Source organism: Arvicanthis niloticus, chromosome 22 (assembly GCF_011762505.2).
Source record: "Arvicanthis niloticus isolate mArvNil1 chromosome 22, mArvNil1.pat.X, whole genome shotgun sequence".
Taxonomy (NCBI): domain Eukaryota; kingdom Metazoa; phylum Chordata; class Mammalia; order Rodentia; family Muridae; genus Arvicanthis; species Arvicanthis niloticus.
This window is the reverse complement of record NC_133429.1, coordinates 1,434,242-1,459,753: the sequence shown is the minus strand read 5'-3', so window position 1 is coordinate 1,459,753 and position 25,512 is coordinate 1,434,242. Positions and strand designations below refer to the sequence as shown.

The 25,512-nt window shown below is 53.4% G+C and overlaps 1 protein-coding gene across 7 annotated transcripts; it reads right to left on the bottom strand.

Moving 5' to 3' along the window:
* Nucleotides 1-1,791: 1,791 nt before the first annotated feature.
* On the bottom strand, nucleotides 1,792-17,960 carry Sgta (small glutamine rich tetratricopeptide repeat co-chaperone alpha). Of its 7 annotated transcripts, none has more exons than XM_076919347.1 (12): nucleotides 17,820-17,960; nucleotides 9,842-9,977; nucleotides 8,594-8,700; nucleotides 8,340-8,424; nucleotides 7,155-7,254; nucleotides 6,669-6,773; nucleotides 6,328-6,466; nucleotides 5,847-5,909; nucleotides 5,136-5,173; nucleotides 3,964-4,053; nucleotides 3,669-3,791; nucleotides 1,792-2,841 (listed from the first exon to the last, which is right to left on the bottom strand). In XM_076919347.1, exons 2-11 carry the CDS (start codon nucleotides 9,939-9,941, stop codon nucleotides 3,674-3,676), a joined length of 945 nt encoding a protein of 314 aa, XP_076775462.1. In that variant the 5' UTR covers nucleotides 9,942-9,977; nucleotides 17,820-17,960; the 3' UTR covers nucleotides 1,792-2,841; nucleotides 3,669-3,673. The 7 variants fall into 7 exon arrangements, with proteins under 7 accessions (XP_076775462.1, XP_076775460.1, XP_076775458.1 ...); XM_076919345.1 differs by having other exon boundaries at nucleotides 1,792-2,720; XM_076919343.1 differs by having other exon boundaries at nucleotides 1,792-2,720; nucleotides 8,340-8,427; nucleotides 17,820-17,913.
* Between the last annotated feature and the right edge of the window lie 7,552 nt (nucleotides 17,961-25,512).

Below are 25,512 nucleotides of genomic sequence, written 5' to 3'. Positions count from 1 at the left end.
ACTGAACTGCTGATATCCTGACAAGAAATAGTGGACTCCTGACCAAAAACCTGTTTCTAAACAGGTCCACTTTACTTTAGTCTTCCACTACCTCTGGTGGGTAGTGGGCTAAAGAGGTTGGAAAAAAAAATTATGCCTACAGGCATCTAAGTTCAAGGCCAGCCTGGTCTACAGAATGAGTTTCATGAAAGGCAGGACCACAAAGAGAAATCTTGTCTTGAAAAACTAAATTCAACTCAACCCAGGGCTTCTGATATTGCTGGGGATGAGTCAGGTGCTCCAAGTTGTTCTAAGACTTCTGCGGCCCTTCTGTCTCCCAGGCCTATACCCACTCCAGGAGGGGACTCCAGTGTCAAACAGCTGGGCATCCCTAGATATGGCCCAGTGTCCACGACAACTTGTGTTCCCAAGGCAGCCTGGATCCCACTACAGGGACCCTCAAGGTGTCAGCAGAGAGGGGTCAAAGAGGAATGTCACAAAGCTTTTAGAGCTTGCACCATTCAAGTACAGAAGCATTTTCTGGGTGAGCCCATCCTGGCTAAGGGTGGCCTTGAACTCCTAACTCCCCAGCCCCTCCTCCTGAGGGCTAGTGAAGCTCACCTGAGCCCCTGGCCTGTTGTTGAGCCTTCATATGACTGCAATGTTGAATTTCAGCTGGGTGTGGAGACCCACTCGGGCCCTCATCCCAACACTCAGGCTGAAGCAGGACTCCTGGGTTCATGGCTAGCCTGGGCTATACATAAGCAGCATGTCTCAGGGAAGAAACACCACTACTGTGGGGTCACAGGGCTCTAGGCGGAGGCTGACCTGGAAGCCCACTTGGCTTCTGTTGGCAATCCTTGAGAAGCAGGATGCTGCTGGATGGCCAGTCACCTGGCAAGCCTGAGACACATGACACCTTTGAGCAGCATGGCTTCAGCCGAGTATGTTCTATATCTTGCTTTCCCTCCCAAAGGAGGATCCTCACTCAGGTGGGTCAAAGTCTTCAAAGGTGGGCCAACCATGACGAGTGGCTGGTAAGGGCGTTTACCCCTAACCCTGATGACTTGGTTCCACTGCTGGGAGAGGACTGACCACAAAACCCCCCTGAGGCATATATGCTCCTCTTAGAAGTTTCCTCCCCCCAGATTCATTTTTAAAGACAAAGTTTCTCTGTGTAACCCTGGATGACCTGGAACTCAAAGATTCACCTGTCTCTGCCTCCCTGATGCTGGGGTTAAGGGCACGCAACACCTTGCCCAGCCAATTTTAAAAAGTTATCATGGTCTCTGATTCAGAGCACATGAGTATGTCTGGCTGGGTATGTGACAGGCACATAGAAGAAGGCCGAGGCCCTCAAGCTCTGGGGTGCCTGTCACTTAACAATTCTCCCTGCTACACACCCCAGACATGGCCAGCCAAGTATTTGCATTCCCAACAAGGAAGATGGTAACCAACACTGGGGACTGACTATATAGTTACCCCAGGGTTATCCACTCTGGAGACTGGTCCCAGAAGCTGGGGTCCCCCACACTGCCTGTCTCAGTGAGCCTCAACAATTTCCTGTCATCTACAGAAACTGACAGCAGGTGCCCAATGAATCCCATGTTCCCTGCTGCCTGGCAACTCAGGTCAGGAGGGCAGGAACCTCCTTTCCCATGCAGTGTACAGGCTAAACAATCACTAGAGCCCATGCCAACCGTATCTGAGGTCTTGTCATGTTTCCTGCATGCCAGACTGCGCCCCCCACCCCAAAACTGTGGGACCTTAGCTAACTACCAGGGCAGAGCGGCTCAGAGGCTGACACGGGAAGCCAAGCATTATCACTGTCTTTATTCCAGAGGAATAAAGTGCCCAAGGGGGCACTGCTGCCCTCTGGGCCCATCTTCCTACTGGCTACCTATGACACACACAGCTCTCACACTACTGCCACAGCCTGATGCCATCATGACGCCCCTGCCGGTTCAGCTGTCCTGTGAACTCGGGTGTGGGGTATCCACATCCTCTCTGGACAGACTGACAGAACAAAGATGGCTCTGGTGGCTGTTGCAGGGCTGATGGCACAGCCCAAGGGCCAATACCCAAAACTCCCTGCCAACCCCAGACCCTGCATTCCCATGAGATCAAGGACAGGAAGGGCACAGATGGGTCAATGTCCGTGTGTGTCGCCCAGGCTGAGAATGGAGCCGGAGGCTGATGACGTGAAGACGGAGCGGGGCTGGGAAGACAAGACATGGACGGCCATGTGCTAGGCAGAGGTCACAGGCCTCAGTCCTGTGTGGCACAAGACAGTGGAATAAGGCAGGCCAGGGCACCTGTTGGGACCTGCAATCCAAGCGTGGGCGTGGGACACTGGCGCCCAGCTGGGGCTGGCAGTGGACGCTTCCCAGGGGGATGAGAGTCAACTACTCAGGTCCCTTTAGGAGGAACCCGGTAGGGTGGGGCCTGAGACCCGAGGGCCACGGCTGTCACTCAATGACTCCACACACCCACCCCTAACCCTCCCTGCAGCGTCCCTAGGTGGCTGGAGGAACTGGTGCTGGTATGTAGTCATCTGTAGACTCTTCCAGGAAGGTGTGGGGCCAGTAAAAATACAAAAAACGTAAGGGAGGGATGAAGAAAGTCACAAGGCGGGGATGAGTCCGTCTTAACATGCAGGTCCAGTTTCTCTCTTGAGCTGCCCGACGGAGAAAATGCTAAAACACCAGGAGGCCGCAGAGCGAAGGGACCACGTGGGTCAGCTGCAGACAGAAGACGGCAGTGAGAGTCACAGGAGCTCAGCGAGGGACACCCAGGGGTGCCATGGCTTCAGCAAAACTTTTGCTATCTAAATATGGTGGCACACACCTGTCATCCAACGCTCTAGAGGAGGAGGCAGGAGAATCAGGAATTTGGAGACAGTTTTGGCAACTTGAAACCAAAACCAAAACAATACAAAACTAAACCTCAGAACTGGGGATGGCTTGGCTGGTGACGTGCACTCAGCCTCAGGGACCACTCGAGAGTCAGGCAGCGGGGGAAGAGCAGTAATGGGAGGTGGGAACACAGACAGCGCGTCCCTGGCCAGCACCAGCCACACGGGGCTTGAAGAACTTCACAAGGCTCTGGGCCAGAGAGGGCCACCACTCAGGTTGGCCATGGTCATACACGTCCATGCACACAAACCCATGGATACAAGAACAAAAACAGCTGGGGCATGACCAGGGGTCCAGCCCCACCCCAAGGTCCCTCCCAGAAAAAGGCCAGGGATGTGGTCAACGGTCACATCCCTGTGACCAGTCCCCCAGAATTCCCCAGTGAGGGTCAGGGGTGGAGTCCCCACCTAGACACCCCCTCTCCATGAGGGGCTGGGAGTGTGGTCAGGGAGGAGGGCCTGCACGTACAAAGCCCTAGGTTCACCTGCACTACTAAGATTAAAAACTGATAAAACGGGGCTGGAGAGATGGCTCAGTGGTTAGAGCACTGACTGTTCTTCCAGAGGTCCTGACTTCAATTCCCAGCAACCACATGGTGGCTCACAACCACCTGTAATGGGATCCGATGCCCTCTTCTGGTGTGTCTGATGAGAGCAGTACTGTACTCACATACATGAAATAAGTAAATGAAAATATTTTCTAAAATGACAAAATGGTAAAAGTGGGGTTCTGCTGTGCTACGCCGGCGAAGACAGGCCGGCCATGGGGCCTCACCATCGTCACTCTTGCTGTTCCTCGTGGCTGGCGCTGGGTGTCCGGCTGCGCACCACCTGGCTCCGGATTTGCTCCACGAACTCTGGGTTCTGCTGCTGCATCTGCTGTGCAAACTGCTGGCCCCTGCAGATAGCCAGGAGACAGACCGTGCTGCCCCATTCCTCTGGGCCGCCTCGACCAGGCCATTCTCCCACTCCCTCCTCCCCCTCCCCGCCTGTGGGCCCCCCTCGCTCATCCCTGGGTCGTGAGTGCCAGCCCCTTCCCAGCCACCAGCACCAGCAAGAGGAGTACTCACGCCTGGATGAGGCTGGCCAGGTCACTCTGCTGCGGACTACTGCCCGGAGTACCCAGAGGGTTATGGCCTCCAGAGATCATGCCCGACATGCTGCAGGAGAGAGAACTGAGCCGGGCCACAGCCATGGCCCTCCACCTCTATGACCCACAAACAGTTCCCAGCCGGCCGGCCGGCCCCACCATCATGCCCCCTTCTTTCTCAGGTTCTAAGCTGAGTCAACATGTGGTAACCATGACTGTCACTGTGGGGAGATGCCAGGAGGGAAGGAGACCTTGGACACCCCGTGGAGAACAAGCCAGGGGCACCAAGGCTGGTGTTGAGAAAATCCCGTAAAGCTGGAGAGGAAAACCAGCCCCCGCCATTCCTCAGCAAGGCAGAGCTGCCGGTGGTTCAGCAGGAGCTGCCTCAGGGCTCCCAATCTGGGAACAAGACCAACACCACCATGTTCACAGTAGTCAGGACAGACAGTTCATGACACAGCCCCGAACAGGAACATGGCTCTGACACACACTGTCCACACTGTCGCACAAAGGGACACTAAGAATGCTGTGTCAATGAGAGAGGCAGGCCCAAAAGTCCTGACTATGATGAGAAATGTCCACAACAGGACAGTGTAGAGACAAATATAAATTTGTGGCTGTTGGGACCTGGGGAGGGGACTGGACAATGGCTCATGGGACAGAGGCTCTCCAAGTGGACAGCAGTAGCACTGTGCAATGCCACAGTCTCATTCAACACACATGCTAGGCTAGGCGACTTCACCCAACACTCTGAGCTCCAGGCCAGCTGGAGGTACACAGTGGGACACTACCTCAAAACATTAATATTAAAAAAAAAAAAAAAAAAAAAAAAACTTTGGCTTTTCTCTCATCAAAATAAATAAAAAATTAGAATTAATACATAAACAGAGAAGGGGTCTGCAGTTAGAGCTCTGGCTGATCCCAGACAAGACCAGGCTCAAGGCCACAGAGCAGTCACAACCATCTAACTGCATCTAACTGCAGCTTCCGGGGGCCTGATGCCCACGTCTGGCCACACGGGGCACTGCACACACGTGGTACACAGACTTTCACACAGGCAAAACATCCACATACATAAAGTAAAAGTTACAGAAACCAGACAAATGCTGTGTCATTTGAGTTGTGGACAGAGGCCCAGGGCAGGTCACTTACAGCTGCTGCAGCTGAGGGCTGTTCATTAAGCTGGAAGCCTAAACAGAACAGAAGGCACAGGCGTCAGGAGCTCCCCAGGCAGACAGACAGACAGACAGACACACCCCAGGCAGCTGTGCCCTCCGCTCTTACTGTCTCTCGTGGACACTAGTTCCTTCCTCCACAATGCTGAGGTGGGCTCTGGTCCTCACCCCGCCTCCCCCCTCCAAACAGGACACCAGAGCTGTGCCCAAGCTCCTGCTGTGTCAGACAAGGTCAGGGTACAACCCAGGCTGATCTGAACTGGCCATCCTGTCTCAGTGCCCCAGTGGCTCTTAGGCCTGAACCACCGTGCCTAGCTGAATTCAGGGAGCCCTGGACTGTGCAAACAATACTTTGGTCACACGTGCAGCTGGCAGAGAAGGCTGGGTGCAGGCCCCACCCCCAAGGATATGCCACAAAGCAGGTTTCTGTTAGCCCTGCTCCAGAAATAACGCATTCAGCAAAGACAGCCAACCAGCTCCTTCTCGCTGCTGCGGCAGCGCCTGCGTACAGTGCAGAGCACGGTGAGACGCCCAGGGACGTCTCACACAGCGGTGGCCTTGCAGGGCCCCAGCAGGCTGTGCCACAGGCTGGCTCTTCCTGCAGTGGGGCACCTGACGCTCACTCCCTGTGGGCAGACTTGCGGCAGGAACCCTGGCCCGGGTGGCAGGGAGCAGAAGGAGCACCTACCATGGTGATGAAGTGTGGGTTGTTCAGCAGGCCAGCAATGTCTAAGCTGCCCACGCCACCCGTCTGCAGGAGAAAAAATCGGTTAGTGGTGTGTGGAGCCAGGCCGGCCTCTCTAGGGGAAGACGACTGGCTGCACCCTCAGGAAGGCCTACACTCCTCAGGGAGGGTGCTGCCAGGAGGTCCCAACCAGCCTGCCTGTCACTGTGAACACTCTGGGCAGTCTGCACCATGTCTGGGGCCATCATACCTATTACCACGTCACAGACCAGAGGGTCTCTGCTGCGTGTCCCCAGCTCTGTGACCCACATGGCCCAGTGCTCTGCCCTGCATCTGAGGACCCACGGTTAGCCTCTGAACACCAGCCTTGCATCCATTCTAACCACAGCATCCCCGGCATCCCAGCCTCAGTGCCGCCCTTCCCACTCCAGAGCGGCAGCTCCAGCCTGGCCTCCCATCACCCCCCTGTGAAAGACGGGCTCACGGGGCTCGGCGCCTCCCGTAACTTCAGCTCTGCAATCTTGAGGTTGGACTTGTAGGTGTCATTGTCGGGGTCCAGCTCCAGGGCCTTCTTGTAATACGCCACAGCCTCTGCATGTTTGTTCAGGCTGGACAGCGCAAGGCTGGGAACAGAGTGGCAAGTGAGCCAGGATGGGACCTGGTGCCAACCCACCCTGTCTAGGCTGGGGAAACAATGATGTCACATGAGAGGACAGAGAGCCACACAGGGGAAGGGCCCCACGCAGGGGAAGGGCCTTATGGAGGTCTGGCCCCATGCAGGTCTGGGGACACAGTGCTGGCCCCACAGCAGCCCGCTGCACTCACCCCATGCGGCCATAGGCCTTGCTGTACCCAGGGTCGATGCCAATGGCTCGCTCACAGTCCTGCACAGCCCCCACGTAGTTCCCCAACTTGCTGTAGGCCGCGGCTCTGGGGAGAGGGAGCTGTCAGTAGGGACTCGCAGGCCCTCCACAGGAGGCCTCTCTAGGAGCTGGTCTGTGGCAGGAAGGTGGGTACTGTAGCCCACCACACTCGGACCACAGACCATGTCCCAAACTAAACCAAGCTGAAGGAGATCACAGCAGCTGAAGAACAGCCTGCATGTCAACGAGAGACACAAGGACAAGCTCGACTGCACTGTCCCATCTGTCTGCTGGGCTGGGCTGACGACAGCAGGCTCAGGTCCTGTGTGAGCATCATGCCACTCAAAATGATGCCAAACCTGACCTCTGCTCTTCAAGCAGAGCTGCAGACCATCGCAACAGTCCACACCCCACCCCGTGGCTCCCCCCTGCCCGGCCCCACCCACACCTGTTACAGAAGTACACAGCATTGGCAGGGTTGAGCTCGATGGCCTTGCCATACAGGTGCACAGCCGCCTCAAAGTTCTCCAGCTTCATCTGCTCATTACCTGCAGGGGGACAGAGAGAGGGAGAGGAGCCCAGGCTGGCCCATGCTGTCATACACCTATCTTCTCTGGTCTAAGATTCCCAAAGGGAGATCTGACCCTCAGGTCAGTCACCCTGGGACTTTTGTTTTCAGGTGAGGGGTCATGTATCTTAGGCTGTCCTCAAACTTACGATGTAACCAGCTCCTGATCCTCCCCGCCTCTACCTCCCCCCATGTGGAATGACAGATGTGACACTAAGCCCGGTGAATGTGGTACTGGGAACAGATGCTAACTTCATGTGTGCTGGGGACATGGTGGTCCACTGCAGTATCTGGTGACAATGACAAGAATCCAGCTTACACAAGCTTGTTTTCCAGCCAAACACATCCCATGCAGAGCCATGGACCGGGAGGGTCAGCCTGGGTTAAATGCCAAGACCACCTGCCTTCTGGGAGTCAGGCCTGGCCTGCAGTGAAGGGGCTGGGGCCTGCCTGAGCATGGGTTGACGGTGTCCCGAGATCCATTATCCACACAGGCCCTGAGGTTTTATGTCTCCTTCTCTGGGTTTTTGAGACAAGGTCTCAGTATGTAGCCCTGGCTGTCCTGGAACTCACTCTGTAGACCAGGCTGGCCTCAATCTCACAGAGATCCTCCTGCTTCTGCCTCCCAAGTGCTCAGGTTAAAGGTGTGAGCCACCGAACCAGGCTCTTTTAATTTTTTTAAAATATCTTTTTTGTTTTGTTTTGGGAACAAAGTCTTATGATGTAGTTCTGGGTGTCCTAAATGCACCATGTGAACTGGGCTGGTCTTGAACTCACAGAGATTCATCTAAGTCTGCCACTTTAAAGCTGGATAAATATATATTATTCTGAACGGTGTGTGTGTGTGTGTGTGTGTGTGTGTGCGCGCGCGCGCACGTGTGCATGAGCGTGCAGGTGCAGTGTCCACAGACACCAAAAGAGGGCACTGGATGCTCCACAGCTGGCGTAGAACCAACTGTGAGCTAGCTGCCTAACAGTGTGCTGGGGAGCCATCCGAGGGGCTGACCCAGGCTGCATCTCTTCAGCACTTTGCACAGGTCCCATGGGGACATGTGTCTCCCTCACCTTCTGTTTTGAGGCGCTCTGCCTCAGCTGAGTCCTCCTCAGATGGTGGTGTCCTGTCAGGGCTCCTCAGGTCCTGTGGCATCTCCTGCTAGGGGTAAAAGAATCCCACTGAGCCCTGCCACACCTGCCCTTGCAGGATGCCACACAGCTCAGAGCACTGTCAAGCCTCAGCACAGGACGGTCGGGACCTGGTGAAGTCCAAATGCCCATGCACATTGCCATCGTGAGCACAGTCAAGGGAAGCCCAGGCTCACCTTGCTGGCAGTGGCTGCTTCAAATATCTCTGGCAGGGTCTGAGGGAGAGCAAGGTCACTGTCCTCCAGCGTCACCCCAAAGGCTGTCTCCAGACACTGGATGGCAACTGTGTGGGACACGAGATAAGCCACCTCACTGGAGCCCACGGGAGCTCTGGCATCTTGAACTCTCTACATAGAACATACAAGCATGTCCCAGAAACCCCGACCCACCTGCACCCATTTTCTGAGTGTGGGGATAACAGGTGTGCACTACCATACCTGGTCTGAGCCGGGACTTCACACCAAACCCCAGGCTAGCCCTCATGTGTCTCCAAACAGGCCTTAAGCACCTGGCCCTGTACCTCAGTCCTTCTCAGTGACCTCAAGTCAGCCTCTCAGACACACATGTCACTAGTCTGCTCCTGACAGCAGGAGGCAAGCACACGAGGCCTGTGATTTGGGAACAGTGAAAGCCACTGTGGCGAGGTTAGTGTCCCTAGGCCCGGGGCAACCACCTTTCTCTGAGGTGTTGAGCTGTTGAGCTGCGATTCCTGGAGACAAACTGCCATGCTGCAGGGAAGCTGGCAAAGACAGGAAGTGAGAAGCCTCTAAACACGCCAGACACAGGAGGCTCTCTCACATACATAAGCAGGAAGGGGTGCTCTGAGGCTCAGAAGGACAGAGTCCCGAGAAACTGCCCCACCGCATGCAGGCTGTGAGCTGGGCTCCAGGGTTGGGGCTTGGGAGCTGCCACCCATGCTCGGGTGGGCTCTGGTGTCACAGCTGTCTTTGAGTGGTTTCTGCTCCTGTCAGTGCCCCAGTAGACTGACTGACTGGCTGACAAAGCAGGGCTTTGGTGCTGTCTGTGTTTTGGTTTATCCCCATCTGAGGCAAACGCACTTGTCACATGTCCCCAAGAGTAGTGCTACACAATGAGGGAGGTAAAGCCACGCCCTCAGCAAAGGAGGCCCACACAGGGGCCCAACAGCTACTGAGGCTGCCCCCAGGAACCACCATCCTGTGAGACGTGGGCAGAGGAGTATGAAACTGTACCCCCACTGCCAATCAGGAACTGAGGGCTCAGTCCACAGCCAGAGAGGAGCAGCAAGGGGAGCGAGGGCACCAGTGGCATGCTGGACACCCGCCACTCCCATCATGAGCCAAGGAAGGCTACGATGCCAGGCTGAGCATGCATGCTGGCTGCCTCCCACATCTCTGGTGTCCTGAGCCCTGGCAGAGGCTGGCAGGGCAGCAGCCCACACTTACCCTCTAGGCTCTCCTGGGCATCAGACGAGAGCCCACCATGCCGCAACTGGCCATGCAGGAACTGGATGATGGCGTAGGCCAGGCGCTTCCTGTTGTCCATCTTGGGGCTGATGAGGTGACAATGCTTGCTCAGGATCTGTGGGGACAGCCCAAAGTGTCAGGTGAGGAGCCAGAGAGAGGGAAGATCTGTCCTTGACCTAGCACCCAACCACTACCAGAAATGGTCAGTTCTAGTGTCAGGGCTGCTGTGCAGAGCCTTCCTTCCTCCCTCGTGACAGGCGGGGACACCCTGGGCATGGAGCCACAGACTATCTGCCACACAGAAGTGACTCCATCACACTAACACAGTGCTAGGGAGGGAGACCATGCCTGGAGCTAACAGTGTTGCCTCTGGGCACTTTCCTCAACTTACCCTTTTGCAACATACCAGCCAGTCAGTGCGTCCAGCACATGGTGAGCAGGGCCATTTTCTGGGATCACAAGGTTTTGAGGACATCAGCCCCTTGCTCAACCCACCCTATACCCAGAGCTTGGGAGGTGCTGTAGCTCACAGCCCTGGTCTGCGAGGCCCCTTGATGACACCGTGTGGTGACACCAGGACAGTTCTGGACTCCAGAGAGACAGTTGAATGTGGCTCTCCTAACCACCTCGGAGTGACTTCAACCCAGGTAACCTTCAGAGGCAGCAGGTAAGTTCAGTCCCCCTGGAGATGAGCTGACCTGGCACCAGATGAGCCAGCAGAGAAGTGGGCACGGTGTCGCGGTCACATCCCTGAGCCTCAAAAGGAGCCATAAGGGATGGGCTGGCACTGACAGACACCCTCAGAGAGTGTTTGGATCCCTGCACAGCAGCAGACATCACAGGGCAGAAGCAAGAGGGCAGAAAGATACTTAGAAGCTCGAGGTGTGGGGATCTGCCATGCCAGTTCAGACGTGAGGCCTCTAGTCTAAGACAGAAATTGACCTAAAGTTTTGGCACCTAGCATGTGATCACCTGACAGCCACTACAGTCCTGCATGTGATGGAGAGGCCAGCATGGCTCTGGGTCACAAACCATAGGCACGGGACTCCCAAAGACAACGAGGGAGAGGCCTGTGGACCTCTAAGCTCCACGTCAGCGCCCCAGTTGCGGTGCCTGTGAAATGGGACTGATGGAACTGTCACAGCCTCTCCAGGGTATGGCCAGCTCAGCACCTCAGTGTCCTTCTGTCACCTGGAGGTGGACATGAAGCCAGCAGGTATTCAGAGGTAGCGGGTAAAGTTCTGCAATGGTGGGCCACATCCTTCTGTGTCTCCTGTTCCCTGTACCCATCCCTCCCACCAGGCTGAGTGACTCCTGGCCAGGCCTGCTTGGCCATCCTGTCCCTCCCCCAATACACGGCAGACCCCTTCTGCCATGGCCTTTGTCCTGAGCACCCAGGAATGGAGGGGTTTCTCTCAGCAGTGGTGGGGTGCTGATCAACCACTGCAGACATGCTTGCATGGCCCAGGCACCCTGGCATGAGGACATGCATGCCAGCTGCACCAGTTACTACCGCTTTGCCACGCTTTCAGCCCCTCAACTAGCACCTAAAAGAACATTCTAGAAAGCAGCCTTGGACCAATACCTGAGAGGAGCAGGGTCTGGTCTCCAGCCAATGCACATGAGGGAAGCATCATGGGAGACTGCTCCCGGGCGGCACCCACACCCGTAGATCCCATAAGCAGGCCACAGCATCACCTGCCACACAGTGTCCCTAAGCTTCTAAACGGAGACCCCTGAACCCAGAGGCCAAATATGACTGCCTTTGGAGACAGGGAGTTCACAGAGGTGAACATGTTAAGGTGAGGCCAGAGTGGGTCCTGATTCAAGTTCAAACACAAAAAGGAAAATTTTTGAGGGCATGTGGCACACGCCTGTGATCCCTGGTCCTTGGGTGGCTGAGGCAGGAGGATAATGTTGAGTTCAAGGTCTTAGTTGAACAGTGAGGACTGGGATTGTGTGTACTGCCACACGTCTCTACACACTGGGGAGGCTGAGGCCAGCAGCGCGCTGGGCGTCGGGCACCTGGCTCAAAACAAGTCAGTAAATGCAGGGGTGAGGGTAGGGGTGCCTCAGAGGTTAAGCCGCTCTTGCAGAGCATCTGAACCCCCAGTTTCCAGCACTCCAGTTCTCAGCACCCATAGCACCCTCAGCTCCAGCCCCAGGGACCTTACACCCTCTGCTCTAAACACAGGCACACAGAAAAACAAGCTTTTAAGTCCAGCAGAGGTCATGGGTGCTGCTCAGTCCCTAGTTCTTGTCTAGCACGGACCAACTTTGGGGCCCTATCCTCAAAACATTAATATAATGAAGATATTGAGACCTTCTCCCATGGGACCACTGTATGAAGACAGATGGGATGGGCCTGCAACAGTCGTTCCCCTCAGAAGCCACCACCCAAGCTCTGAGAGTCCAAAAGCGAATTCTGTCCTTCACCCAGAGGAACCTCTGTCCTCCTGCCAGCACCAAGGGCAAGTGATCTACATTAATACAACTGGCTCAGACCTGGCCTCAGGGTCCGGCTGTAAGGACAGCTGGCTCACCGGGGACATGACCTAGGGATCGGATGAGAGTAGTGGGCTCAAGTCAGAGGTCAAAGCTGGACCTTCAGCTCCTCCAAAAGGAAGCCTCTCCATACAAGCATCCACTGGACATGTGCCTGCCAGGCATGACGGACCCACCTCTGATCCCAGCACTCTGGAGCTGAGGCAGGGGGGCAACAAGCTCTAGGCTGGCCTAGGCTATGGTGAGACCTTGACTAAATAAACAAATAAATGAATAAAAATAGGACCAGAGGGCCAGAAAGGTGGCTTAGTGGGTAAGTGAGCTTGCCCAAGCCTGGCGACACGGCTCCACCTCTGGGTCCCACACGGAGGAAAGCGCTGCTCCTGAGTGTCTTCTGGCCATCACATGGATAGTGCCATGACACCCACACACGCACACAAACATAGACAATAACTAGGGCTGGGAGACAGCTTAGTGGGCACAGTGCTTGCTCTGCAAATATGAGGATCTGAGTTCAGATCCCTAGCATCCATGTATGAAGCTAGGCATGGTGATACACTATAACCCAGGGCTGAGGCAGAGACAGGCAACCCTGCATGATGTCTGACTGGAGAGCTCCCGGTGTGGAGTGAGCAAAGATAAGAGATGCATGCCCAGTCAGAGAACATCTGACCTCCATGGAGGCCTCCCCCGGAGGTGTCCACTGGCCTCCCTCTGTGGTCATGAGGCCCAGTTCTCACAGCCCAGGCCTGCAGGGCTTGGGAGGCTTCTGGCTAAGGGACAAGGTTCTCAAAGGCCTATTATCCCCGAACAGTGGGGGCTTTATGAGTGCAGCTGCCCACCACCCAGGCATGGTCTGGTCTGTGGGGCACAGGGGTGAGGAAGCAGCAGGACCTGTCCCAGAGTTCCCTGGTGAGAGGCCCAGCACCCTCCACCCCTCACTGCTGTCTGCACACCTCTTTCCCTCCCGTTCCTTCTGACACACAGTGAGGCCACTCAGCCTCAGATTCACTGTCCCTTGCCTCAACCCAGCTTACTCATGACAGAATCAAACCCCCAACCTTGGGACAGGCAAGGTGGCCAGGTGGCCAGGTGGCCAGGTGGCCAGGTGGGAGACCCTGGTTCAGATCCCCAGCACCTACCCAATACACTGGCTGTGGTTCTATGAACAGACCAGTAACCTTGGCTCCAGGTGCATGAGTGGAGACAGGAGGATGGCTGGGTTTTGCTGGCCACCAACCTAGTTCCAGGGTCAGAGGAGCCCTGCCTCAGGGAAGAGGCTGGAAAAGTCTGAGGCTAGCCTGCTCAACAAATCAAGTTCCATCCCAGCTTGTGCAAATCCAAACCCAACCCAGTACAGTTCACGAGTGTCCTCACCTAGGCCTGTGACAGTTCACAAGTGTCCTTACCTAGGCCTGTGACAGCGCACGAGTGTCCTCACCTAGGCCTGTGACAGCGCACGAGTGTCCTTACCTAGGCCCCTGTCCAGGACAAAGAAGCTAAAACCACACGTGAGCCCACAAAATGAGGGGCTTCGCCCCAGAGATGCTGCAGGCCCTGCCTTTGCCTGACTGCAACTACTCAGCCTCCCTACAAGCACAGCAGCTCGGCAAACCACAGTCCATGTCCACCTTTGAGGCAAGCAGATGTCACAGCACGCAGACCTCAAAGACCTTGGCAGACCCTACATGTGCACTTGCTGTGGGGACAGAGGGAGGAGGCATTCCAACCTCCCAAAGTTCAAGGTTGGCCTCCTCCTCCCCAACACCAGATAAAAACCTAGAGCACTCTGGACAGTTGCTCGCTCTGGACAGTCGCTCGAGCCCCAGGTGCCATCCACACCACAGTGGTGACAAGTGACACATTGAGAAGGCAGGTCTCTAAGCCACGTGAACAGTCTCTTAGGGAGCACAGCCCCTCTCCTTATAAAAACCTAACCAAGCAGAGGTTGAAGCTCAGGCACCCGAGGACACTGCTAAAGTCTAAAGCCAGCCTGGGCTGCACACTGAGCTTGTCTCAGAACACGGAGCAGGTGGCAGGGGCAGCTCACTGCTTAGGGCCACTGCTGCTTTGCCAGAGGGCCCAGGTTCAGTCCCAGCACCTACATGAGTCATGTCATTTACAACCACCTGGACTCCAGCTCCAGAGGACCCAGCACCCCCTTCTGTCTCCACAAAGGACCCAGTACCCCCTTCTGTCTCCACAGAGGACCCAGCACCCCCTTCTGTCTCCACAGAGGATCCAGAACCCTCTTCTGGCTTCACAGAGGACCCGGCACCCTCTTCTGGCTTCACAGCGGACCTGGCACCCTCTTCTGGCTCCACATGCTCTGTACGCTCACGCATGCACTAACGAACACACTCACACAATCAAGAATAAACCTTAAAACAAAAAAATAAAACAGAGCATGCCCACACATACCTGTCATCCCAGCACTTGGGAGGATTAGGAATTCAAGGCTAACCTCAGCAGGGCGGCTGGTATGTGACTGGAGGTGACAGCTGGGAGTCATGCTCTCTGCCAGGAAGCGCTATGATAAACCTTTGGCCTGAATCCTTGGTAGGATCAGAACTTCCTGGATGCAAAGCTCCACACTCAGGAGCAGGATCACGTCAGGGAAAGCTCTAGATAGGCAGCACCTGAACCCCCAGCCCAGCCAGGCCTGACCGTCGGCCCAGCACTTGGGAGGCTGAAGCAGGAGGAGGGAGGACTGCCACCACAAGTATAAAGGGGGCCTGGGCTACAGACTGTCTCTGTCTGCTCCCCCCAACCCCTCAACTTCCTTGGAGGTCTGTGTGGCAAGCGCTGAGCTTGGTCACAGAGTCCAACTCTGTTCTGAGGACTCCGGTGAAGCTGCCTGGGCCAAGTCCTAGTGGGCTGAGTGTCCCTCGGCACACAGGAAGCCCCGGGATGCAGAAGACTGTGTCTCAAAACAAAACACCAGGAAGGCTTGGAACATAGCTCACCTGTGGAGCCAACAGGAAGCACCAGCTAGGACCTCAGACAGCGGCTCTCCAGTAGGCAATCCCTTACCACACGAAACGGGGTGCACACACAATCTGCCCGGCGCTTGGGTTCCATTTTAACACCAGTGCTCAATTGCACCGCTGGCTAGCCTCAAATTTAGGGCAATCCTCCCATGTCTGCCTCTGGAGTGCTACAATTGCAGGCATGCTTGGTTACCAACTACAGTAGCATCAGTGTGTGTGTGCATTTGTGTGTGTCCATGTGAGTGTGTGGTGTGTGTATATGAGTATGTATCTATGTGAGTGTGTGGGGAGTCTATGTGTATGTATATGAGTATGTATCTATGTGAGTGTGTGGGGAGTCTATGTGTGTGTCCATGTGAGTGTGTGGTGAGTCTATGTGTGTGTCCATGTGAGTGTGTGGTGAGTCTATGTGTGTGTCCATGTGAGTGTGGGTATACCTGAGTGTATGTGGTGTGTGTGTAAGTATCTGAGTGTATGAGGTGTGTGTGTATGTGATATGTATATATGTGAGTGAATGTGTGATGTGGTATGTATGTGTGTGTGTGTGTGTGTGGTGTGCATGTGTGTGTCCACACACATGTGGAGAGCAGAGGTAGATCAGCCTTGGGTGTCTTCTCTCCAGGCAGAAGGTCATCTTTTAGAGGCAGTGTCTGTCCCTGGGACACAGGGCTGATGGTGGAACTAGGCAGGCTGTCCAGAGAACCCAGATCTGCCTAGCTTGTGCCTTCCCTGCACTGAAATCACAAGTGCCACCAGTGCTCTCCATGGGTGGGTACAGGGAATCGAACTCAGATCCTCGTGGCAAACACATTGCTCACTGAGTTGTTTCCCCAACAGAAGCACTGTTCTGTGGTCAACGTTCCTGACCCCCATCCAGTGTCAGTCACGTCAGAAGCCCCTTCAGTCACACTGATCACAAACGTCCACACACACTGCCCAGGGTCCCTGTGGATGAGAATGACCAAGAAAAGAAAACACTGATAAAACAAATAACCAGAGACAGGGACAAAACAGGAAAGTCACCTCAGTCAACTGGTGTCCTGGGTCCCTGTGTCAGTCAGCAGCCCCCAAAAAGGCTAATAAATCTTTACTAATGGACATTAGGACAATGAACCTCCAGGTGACAGAGACACAGAGACATAACAATCAACTGACTCTCTCTGTTTTTGTAGTTGCTAACATTTCATCTTTGTTTTTGATTTCCAGGACAGGGTTTCACCGTGCAACCTGGCTGTCCTAGAACTCACTCTGTAGACCAGGCTGACCTCGAAATTAGAGATCCTCCTGCCTCTGCCTCCTGAGTGCTGGGATCAAAGTCCGGCCCCACCATGGCCTGGCTTTTGAGACAGGAAGGTTTCACCATGTAACCCAAAATGGCCGTAACTTCACTCACATCTTCCTGCCTCAGCCTCCCCCCAGCTGGGACGACAGCCAGGAACACCAGCTTACAGCTAAAAGGGACCAGACTACCAACCTTTTAAAATTATGATGCCAGGTGTGGTGTGCAGGCCTCCAATCCTGGGCAGAGGTGGGAGTTGAGGCCAGCCTGGTCTACATAGTGAGTTCCCAGACAGCTAGAGACAGATAAAGACTTTGTCTCAAAAATCAAACTAGCTAAAATTAATTACGGCTACTTCATTTTCAGACAGGGTCTCACATTGTGGTCTAGCTAACTTCAACGTGTTAGGTATCCAAGGCTGGGTCTTGAACCACACTAGGTATTCCAGGCTGGGCCTGAACTCCCAGTGATCCAGATGCCTCCCCCTCTCAAATGAAAGACTGAATTATAGGTCGTGGACCAAGGATCTAGGCTATTCGTTAGGGCCATTGCTTTTGGTTTTGTTTTGTTTTTTGAGACAAAGTATGTAGTCCTTGCTGACATGGAAGTCACCACGATCCTCCTGCCTCTGCCTGTGTGTCAGCACACCTGCCTTACCACTATTTTAAGAGCTCCTCAGAGAGGGGAAGCCATCTGCCCTAGCATGCACAGCAGGCAGACCGCTGGCCCTCTGCCCTACCCCACACTCTACCTACCTTCGACACCCGAATCAAACACACCCTCCAAATGGGAACGAGCACCGACAACCGCTCAGACGGTGGTGACAACGTCCAATGTACAGAAGAGGGAAACTGAGGCTGTGGGCAGGCAACAGGCTAAGCAAGGTCACCAGGGTGAGGAATGGCAATGTGAGAGGGTCTTAGACCAGAGGGGCCCCGAGGAAACTGAGGTCCGCCCCCACACCTAAACGCTGGCCTTTCGTGAGAAATAGCGATGAGGGGTTGGGGGCGGGGGGAGATGCCGCCTGCCTCAGTTTCCCCTCTGCGCCGCCCGATCACGAGCCCCGAAGGGTGAAGAAGTCCCGATCACAAACCACCTTTGTCTCATGGGCTATCGAGCACCACGAAGCTATACCCACAGACCTCCACGCCCATCCGGGGCGCGGTAGAGCCCCCAGCCTCACCTCTCAGTCGACCAAAGACCCGACCCACCGATGGCTGCGCCTGCGCACCGCGGCGCAGCCAAGCCCCGCCCTCGGGACCACGACGCCTGCGCAGAAAAAACATTTCCTGTGTCTTTTCATTTTGCGCATGCGCGCAAGGGCACCCTTCGCCCTAAAACAGATGTGACGTCTCGTGAAGGCGGGCATAAACTGGTTGTTATGGAAACTGCCCTCTGGGGACGTCACGAAGACCGGAAGTTAATCTGACAAGCACCCAGCGGGTCAGACCTAAAGCACGGTGGGGCGGCGGCGGACCCCAGAGGCACCAAGGCAGACCACGTGGTTCGGAGTCGGTCACGTGATTTAGCTGCTTCCATCAAGACGAATCCGAATCAAAGCCACCAACTAAATGGTGCTATGAAATTTTTGGTTTTGTTTTCTTAATTTTTTTTCTCTTTTTTGGTTTTGTTTTCTTAGTTTTTTTCTCTTTTCTTTTTTGAAATGACAGTTTCACTAGCCCAGCCTGGCCCGGAACTCTCTTCATCCACCTCACCAGTCTTGGAAATTGGCATATCCCACTTTCCGTGAAAGTAGTTAAGTGTTGTTAACCACTAAGCAATCTACGTCAGTCGTCTTATTTTATATTTGAGACCTATTTATAGATCTATCTTTTCTGTACCCTAACTTCTTTATGATGCCTAAAAGAAAAAAAAAGTATCAGCCGGGCAGTGGTGGTGCGCACGCCTTTAATCCCAGCACTGGAGGGGCAGGGGAATCACTGTGAGTGTGAGGCAAGCCTGGTCTACAGATCGAGTTCCGGTATACCCAAGGCTACACAGAAAAACCTGTCTCAAAAAATAAAAATGTTTTATCTTTAATTTTGAATTATGTGGATGTCTTTGTGTGGGTGTCTGCGTGGGAGTCCAGTGTCTACAGAGGCCAGAAGAGGGCCTTAGAATCCCCATGGCTAGTTGGGACCAGTCCAATCCAGGCCCTCTGCCAAAGCCATAAGTACTCTTTGTTTTCCACAGGGCCTCACTCAGTAGACTAGGCTGGCCTCAAACGGCTGTACCCGGCTGTACCCGGCTGTACCTGGCGTGCTTTATGTACTCGTAACCAGTAAGCTATGGCTCCTGTTTTTGTTTCACCAGGTTTTACTAGGTAGCTCAGGCTGACCATAAACTTATGGAAATCCAAGAAGGCCATAGTGGCCCAGGCCTCTAATCCCAGCACTCAGGAGGCAAAGGCAGGAGGATCTCTGTAAGTTCTAGGACAGCCAAGGCCACACAGAGAAACCCTGTCTTGGAAGCAAAAAGAAAAACAAGAATTTATGTCCATCCCCCTGCATCAGTGTCCAAGTGCTTCTGCCAATCCCATGCACACACACCTCACCATTGGCATGGTGTGGTTTTAATTACCAAACTGAGTGTCCTGGATTGGTTACGATGTGCAATAAGTCAAGATAGCAAATCTGGGCAGCTAGCCTTGAGGAGCGTGACAGGGGAGAAGTTGTTGCCACCTTCATAGGCAGCTGAAGCCATTATCTATCAGAGAATTACAGGGCAACTACCAACTCTTTAAGGCTTTTTTTTCTCCCCAGGCTAAAAAGATACTATTTCCTAGAAATCTCACCCAAAATTCCCTTTATAGGGAAAGGGTAAGATGTAGTGAAACCCTTTCTGTGATTTCTGATTTTTATCTCATCAGATTAGTTTTTAACTATCAAATTGACACAACCTAGAATCACTTAGCAAGAGTCTTCATGACATGCCTAGATGAAGTTGGTCTGCTTGTGGGAGTAGCCGTGGTTAAACATAAGTGATGTGAGAAGGCCCGGCCCTTTGTGCGTGGCGCCATCCCTAGGAAACTGGATACTGAAGCAGAACAGGCAGGAAAGAAAGGTGCTGCAGTTGTCTCTTTCTGCTTTTGACTGTGGATCTGTGTGGCCCTGACTCCCCTCCCCCATCCCATGATGGCCTACATCAAATCACCTCATCAAATCACAACTCTGCTTCATAAACTGGCCACTACAAGAATAGTGGTTTTGTGCACTGTGTAAAGTTTACCCTCGTGTTATTCAAATGCCAATCTCTCTGCCCTCAAATATTGTTTCACTCTCGGGACAGGGCATTGCAATGCTTAGGTCAAGAATCTCCTGTCTCAAGTTTGTGTAACCAGCTCTTACCATTTATTCTCTGCCCTGTCAATAAGTGCTGATCACCCAATGGCTGGGCAGAACAGAGAATAGGGCGGGGCATCAGCCAGCCAGGGGAAGGAGAGGGAGAGAGGGAGACTCAGATCAGTGAGGAGGATGGACGATTTAGAGCCACGAGGAAGGGGTCAGAAGAGAGATCATGGAAACATACCTGAAGCCCACAGAGCCAGACCAATAATAATATGCAAGTATCATGGGATGGGCTGGGAGGGAGCCAGACTAAGCTCAGCTATTGAAGTGGAGTTTTAAATAAATCGTTTTTTTTTTTCTGTGTGATTACTGGGGAATAGTATAAAGTAAAGAAATACAGCCACTGGATTAATTCATTACTAACATTTATATTAAGAATAATTCAGGTTGGAGAGATGGCTCAGCAGTTAAAATCACAGATTGCTCTTCAGAGGTCCTGAGTTCAATTTTCAGGAATGACATGGTGGCTCACAGCCATCTGTATTGGGGTCCAATGTCTTCTTCTGGTGTGTCTGAAGACAGTGACAGTATATTCATATACATAAGATAAATAACCTTTTTAAAAAGGAACAGTTTGTTTATAGGCCACTCACAGAATTCCCTTCCTCATCCAAGTCACGGATCTTTGTGTACTCTGTAGCCAAGTCCTCAAAGACAAGGGGTCTCCTCCGGCTGCACATGGTAACAGTGTGGCTGTGGCTGTGGCTGAGGCTGTGGTGGCTGTGGCTGTGGCTGAGGCTGTGGCTGATGCTGTGGCTGTGGCTGTGGCTGTGGCTGAGGCTGTGGTGGCTGTGGCTGTGGCTGTGGCTGAGGCTGTGGTGGCTGTGGCTGTGGCTGTGGCTGTGGCTGTGGCTGTGGCTGTGGCTGTGGCTGTGGCTGTGGCTGAGGCTGTGGCTGTGGCTGTGGCTGTGGCTGTGGCTGTGGCCCTCCCTGCTGACAAATGGAAAAATCTGAAAGAAATAAAAACAGGCACAGTGAACAGCACACATAAAATTAAAATTCTCAAGCAATGAGAACTACGAGTCCCACATAGTTGCTCATGTGAGCACTGGAGAGACTGAGGGAGAAGGACCAGTAGGTGGGAGCTACAGCACGAGGTCACATTTCAACTGTCACTCCCACACCTCACACAGACAGCTAGGAGTGATGTCTTAGTATTCTATTGCTGTGAAGAGACACCATGACCATGGCAACTTTTTTTTTTTCCAAGACAGGGTTTCTCTGTATAGCCTGGGCTGTCCTAGAACTCACTCTGTAGACCAGGCTGGCCTCAAACTCAGAAATCTGCCTGCCTCTGCCTCCCAAGTGCTGGGATTAAAGGCGTGTGCCGCCACTGCCTGGCAAAGATTTATTGATTTCATTTATATGTGGTTGCTGGGAATTGAACTCAGGACCTCTGGAAGAGCAGTCAGTGATCTTAACTGCCGAGCCGTCTCTCCGACCCCGGGAAACTCTTGTAAAGGAAATCATTTAACTGGGACTGGATTACAGGTTCAGAGGTTCAGTCCATCACTGTCATGGGAGCATGCAGGCAGACACGGTGCTGGAGATGGAGCTGAGAGCTCTACATCCAGATCAGCAGGCAGCAGGAAGGGAGTGACATTGAGCCTGACTAGAGCATCTGAGACCTCCAGAGCCAACCTCCAGTGACACACTTCTTCCAATGAGGCTGATTTGTTTTGTGATGCGGTAGCATGGTGTGGGGGGGAGGCAGGCCTTAGTGGGCCCATGTTGAGGCATCGCCCTCCTCCAACTCAAGGTATCAGCCATACGACATGTCTAGTACAAAATGAAGTTTATTTGGGACATGGGAAGACAAAGTGGGAAAGAAAGTAGAAGCAGAGAAAGACAGGGTACAGAGAAGGAGAGAGAGAGAGAGAGAGAGAGAGAGAGAGAGAGAGAGAGAGAGAGAGAGAAGGAAAGAGGCTGGCTGGCTGGCTTGGAACTAGTGAGAGAGGGGGAAGGGGAGAGTGAGTGACAGGACAGGGAGAGAAAAAGAGAGGGAAAAGGAGAGAGAGTGTGTGTGACTTAGTCAAGGTTTCAATTCCTGCACAAACATCATGACCAAGAAGCAAGTCGGGGAGGAAAGGGTTTATCCAGCTTATACTTCCACATTGCTGTTCATCACCAAAGGAAGTCAGGACTGGAACTCAAGCAGGTCAGGAAGCAGGAGCTGATGCAGAGGCCATGGAGGGATGTTACTTACTGGCTTGCTTCCCCTGGCTTGCTTTCTTATTGAACCCAAGACTACCAGCCCAGGGATGGAACCACCCATAATGGGCCCTCCCACCCTTGATCACTATTTGAGAAAATGCCTTACAACTGGATCTCATGGAGGCATTTCCTCAACTGAGGCTCCTTTCTCTGTGATAACTCCAGCTTGTGTCAAGTTGACACATAAAACCAGCCAGTACAGAGAGAGAGGATGGAGGGTCTTCCTATGTCAACCAGGCTTTTACCTGGATGTTGCTAGGTACCGTAGGGCAGAGCCTAGAGGAAATCCTAACAAAGGCTACACCTCCTAATACTGCTACTTCTTATAGGGAACCCCAGTGCAACTCAAGACACTCCAGCACCAAGTTTTCTGCATAAAGGAGATTTATTTGCCTCAGAGGAACAAAAGGCAGGGATAGGGGTCAAAGACAGGAGATAGAGGACCAGGGAGAAGGGGAAAGGAACTGGGGAGAGGGGAAAGGGGTATTGTCCCTGGAGAGGGACAAAGCTGCTTCTGGATGGAGAGGAGACAGGTGGCCCTTAGGAAAATGAAGGTTTACAAAGGTACACGGGGTAACCCTGTGTTAGGATGCAGTGTTTAGTTTTAAGTGAGCGTGTTAATTAGAGGAGCCAAAGGGGGCTTTTCATTTCTGGGCTTCAATACTTTGATAGCTGGACCTTGGTAGTCAGCCCCGGGAAGAGAGACTGTCAAATGAAGAAATGGATCTTGGGGGATAGCTGAAGGAATATAATCTAATATTTTGTTTTGGTTATTTGAGTTTGTTTGTTTGTTTGTTTGTTTAGCAAGACAGAGGGGTTGGGGGAGAAGGGCAAGGCGTTTGCTATGCTTGGGCCAGCCAGAGTCCCTTCACCTGAGTCTATTGGAGTTTTATTCAAACTCCAATAAGTATTGAGAACTCCCCAGTCTGATACAAAACCTGACCATCAGTGTTGAATTCTCTAATCATGTTGGCCAGGAGTTCAGTGGGTAGAGCACCTTCCAAGCATGCATAAAGCCCTGGGTTCCATTCCCAGAACTGCAGAAACCAGGTGTGGTTCGTGTCCGCCATCCAGCACTCTGGAGATTGGGGGGGGAGGGGGGAGGTTAGGAGTTCAGGGCACATCCTCTTAACAAATTCCAGGTAAGCCTGGGCATTGAGATCCCTGTCTGAAAGAAACAACAACAACAACAACAACAAATAGCAGGGGCTGGGGAAATGGCTCTGTTTCTCTTCATGAGCACTGGCTAATCTTCTAGGGGACCAGGGCCAGCACCCACATGGCACTTTACAACCGTCTGTTAATCCTGGGGATTGCTGTTTCTGGCTGCTGCAAGCACTGCGGGCAGGCAGCGCAATCAACAAAACACCAGGTACATAAATTTAAATGTGCATGCTTGCACACATACACACAAACACAGCGCACACACAGGCACATGCACCCACACAGGCACGTGCACACACACATTAGAGGCAACTTGGCTCAGGGGATAAAAGCATTTGCCACCAAGTCATCTCTGTTTGCCCCAGTCTTGCATGTATGCACACGTGTGTGTGTGCCCTGCGTGTTGAAGCATTGTGTGACTTGCTTGTGGCAGCCTGAGGTTGGGGTTCAGTGTCTTCCTTGTTCATTTTCCACCTTTTATCTCAAGCCAAAATCTCTCATTAAAGCAAGACCCTGCAGATTCTGCTGGTCTAGCCTGGGCACTTGCTCCTTCAGGATTCCTGTCTCCTCTGTCTCCTCCTGCTGCCAGCCAGCTTTTGTGGGTACTGAGGCTTCAAACTCCCCAATAAGGCGAGTGCTTTGCTTGCAAATCCATCTCCCCAGGCCTGGGAGTTGTTTTTTGCAGGGGAAATGGCTTCTCTGATTGCCTATGGGGAATTATCTTGATTATGTCAGTCAATTGAGCCAGGAAGACTCTGGGCAGCCCATTTCCTTGGCAGATCCTGGACTGTGTAATTGTGAGCAGATCACCAACATCCAGGCACTGCCGTTTCTAGAGCTTGGACCAGGAGTGACCTATTGCTTCTAGCTCCTGCTGCCTTGATTTCCCCACAGGGCCTGTACTTTGAGATGCGTGTTAAAAATAAACGCTGTCTCTCCATTACCCTACATTTTTAAAGTTTCCTTATGTGCTTGTGTGTATGTATGTATGTGCACCATGTGCACACAGCACCTGCCAAGGCCGGAAGACGACATGGAGTCCCTTGCAACTGTGAGCTGCCATGTGGGTGCTGAGATCTGAAGTCCAGTCCTCTATCAGTGCTTCTGCTCAGATGGAAGGGTATCCAGAGACACGGGAGCTCAGGAACCACGCAGCTCTGAGAGGAAGCCTCCTCAGCAGAGGTGTTGCAGTTCCCAGGGGAGGGGATCCCCAGCTGAGCTCGGGAGCTCTGGAGCCTCGGCCTGGCCTCCTCTCTCCTCTTTGCTTCTTTCTTCTTGGCTCTTCCGACGACGAAAAAGTGACACAAAGCAAAAAATCTCATCAAAGAGATTTATTGGAGTGTCCAGGGTGTGGAAGGCTGAATGTTGCCCTCTGCTCCTGGGAGTGGGCAGGAGGGAATTAGACAAAGGACAGGATATATAGGATTTCTCAGGAGGTGGGCTTTTCACGGCAGAGAGTTCCAGATTAAGGCTTGGTGGGATTTCACATTCTGAGCTTGGAGAGCTCAGGGATTGGTGGCTTTCTTTCTCACCCCCTTTACTCTGCATCAGGCCCACTGGTTAGAGTGGGATGTCCTTCCAGGCCAGAGCCAGCTTTTGCTGAGGCACCATCTCTGTGGGGCTGCTGGAGGGGGCTGGAGATGAGGGGCTATCACTGCTGGACAGCTCCTACGGATGGCTCCTGCAGTGGAGTTCCTGAGGGGCAGCCTCTGCTGCGCTGGGAAAGGTGATGCACTATGGTAGACAGCTCCTGTGACAGCTGCAGGCTGAGGAGATGTCGTGGTGCCACCATTTTGACAGGAGCGGCCCACAGCTCCTAGGGGGTTATTAACGTGGCAGGGGCCAGCCCAGCTTTGAGGGCTTTTGCAGGATGAACTTATGAACTACACTTGCCCACGGAGCCATCTGTCCAGTCCCCAGGTTTTGTTTGTTTGGCATGTGCTTTTCTGGAGCCCAGGCTACCCCTGCATGTTGCAGGTTGGGTCAGTTTTATTTAACTTGGACTGGAATTGCAGGTATATGTCAGCACACTCAGCTTACAAAAACAAAACAAACAAGCAAAAACCTGTGGTGGTTCTCACTCGCATTCTCAGAAACCAGGAAGCTGGGGTAGGTAGGAGGAGTGCTGCCAGCACTGTACAGCAGCCTGGG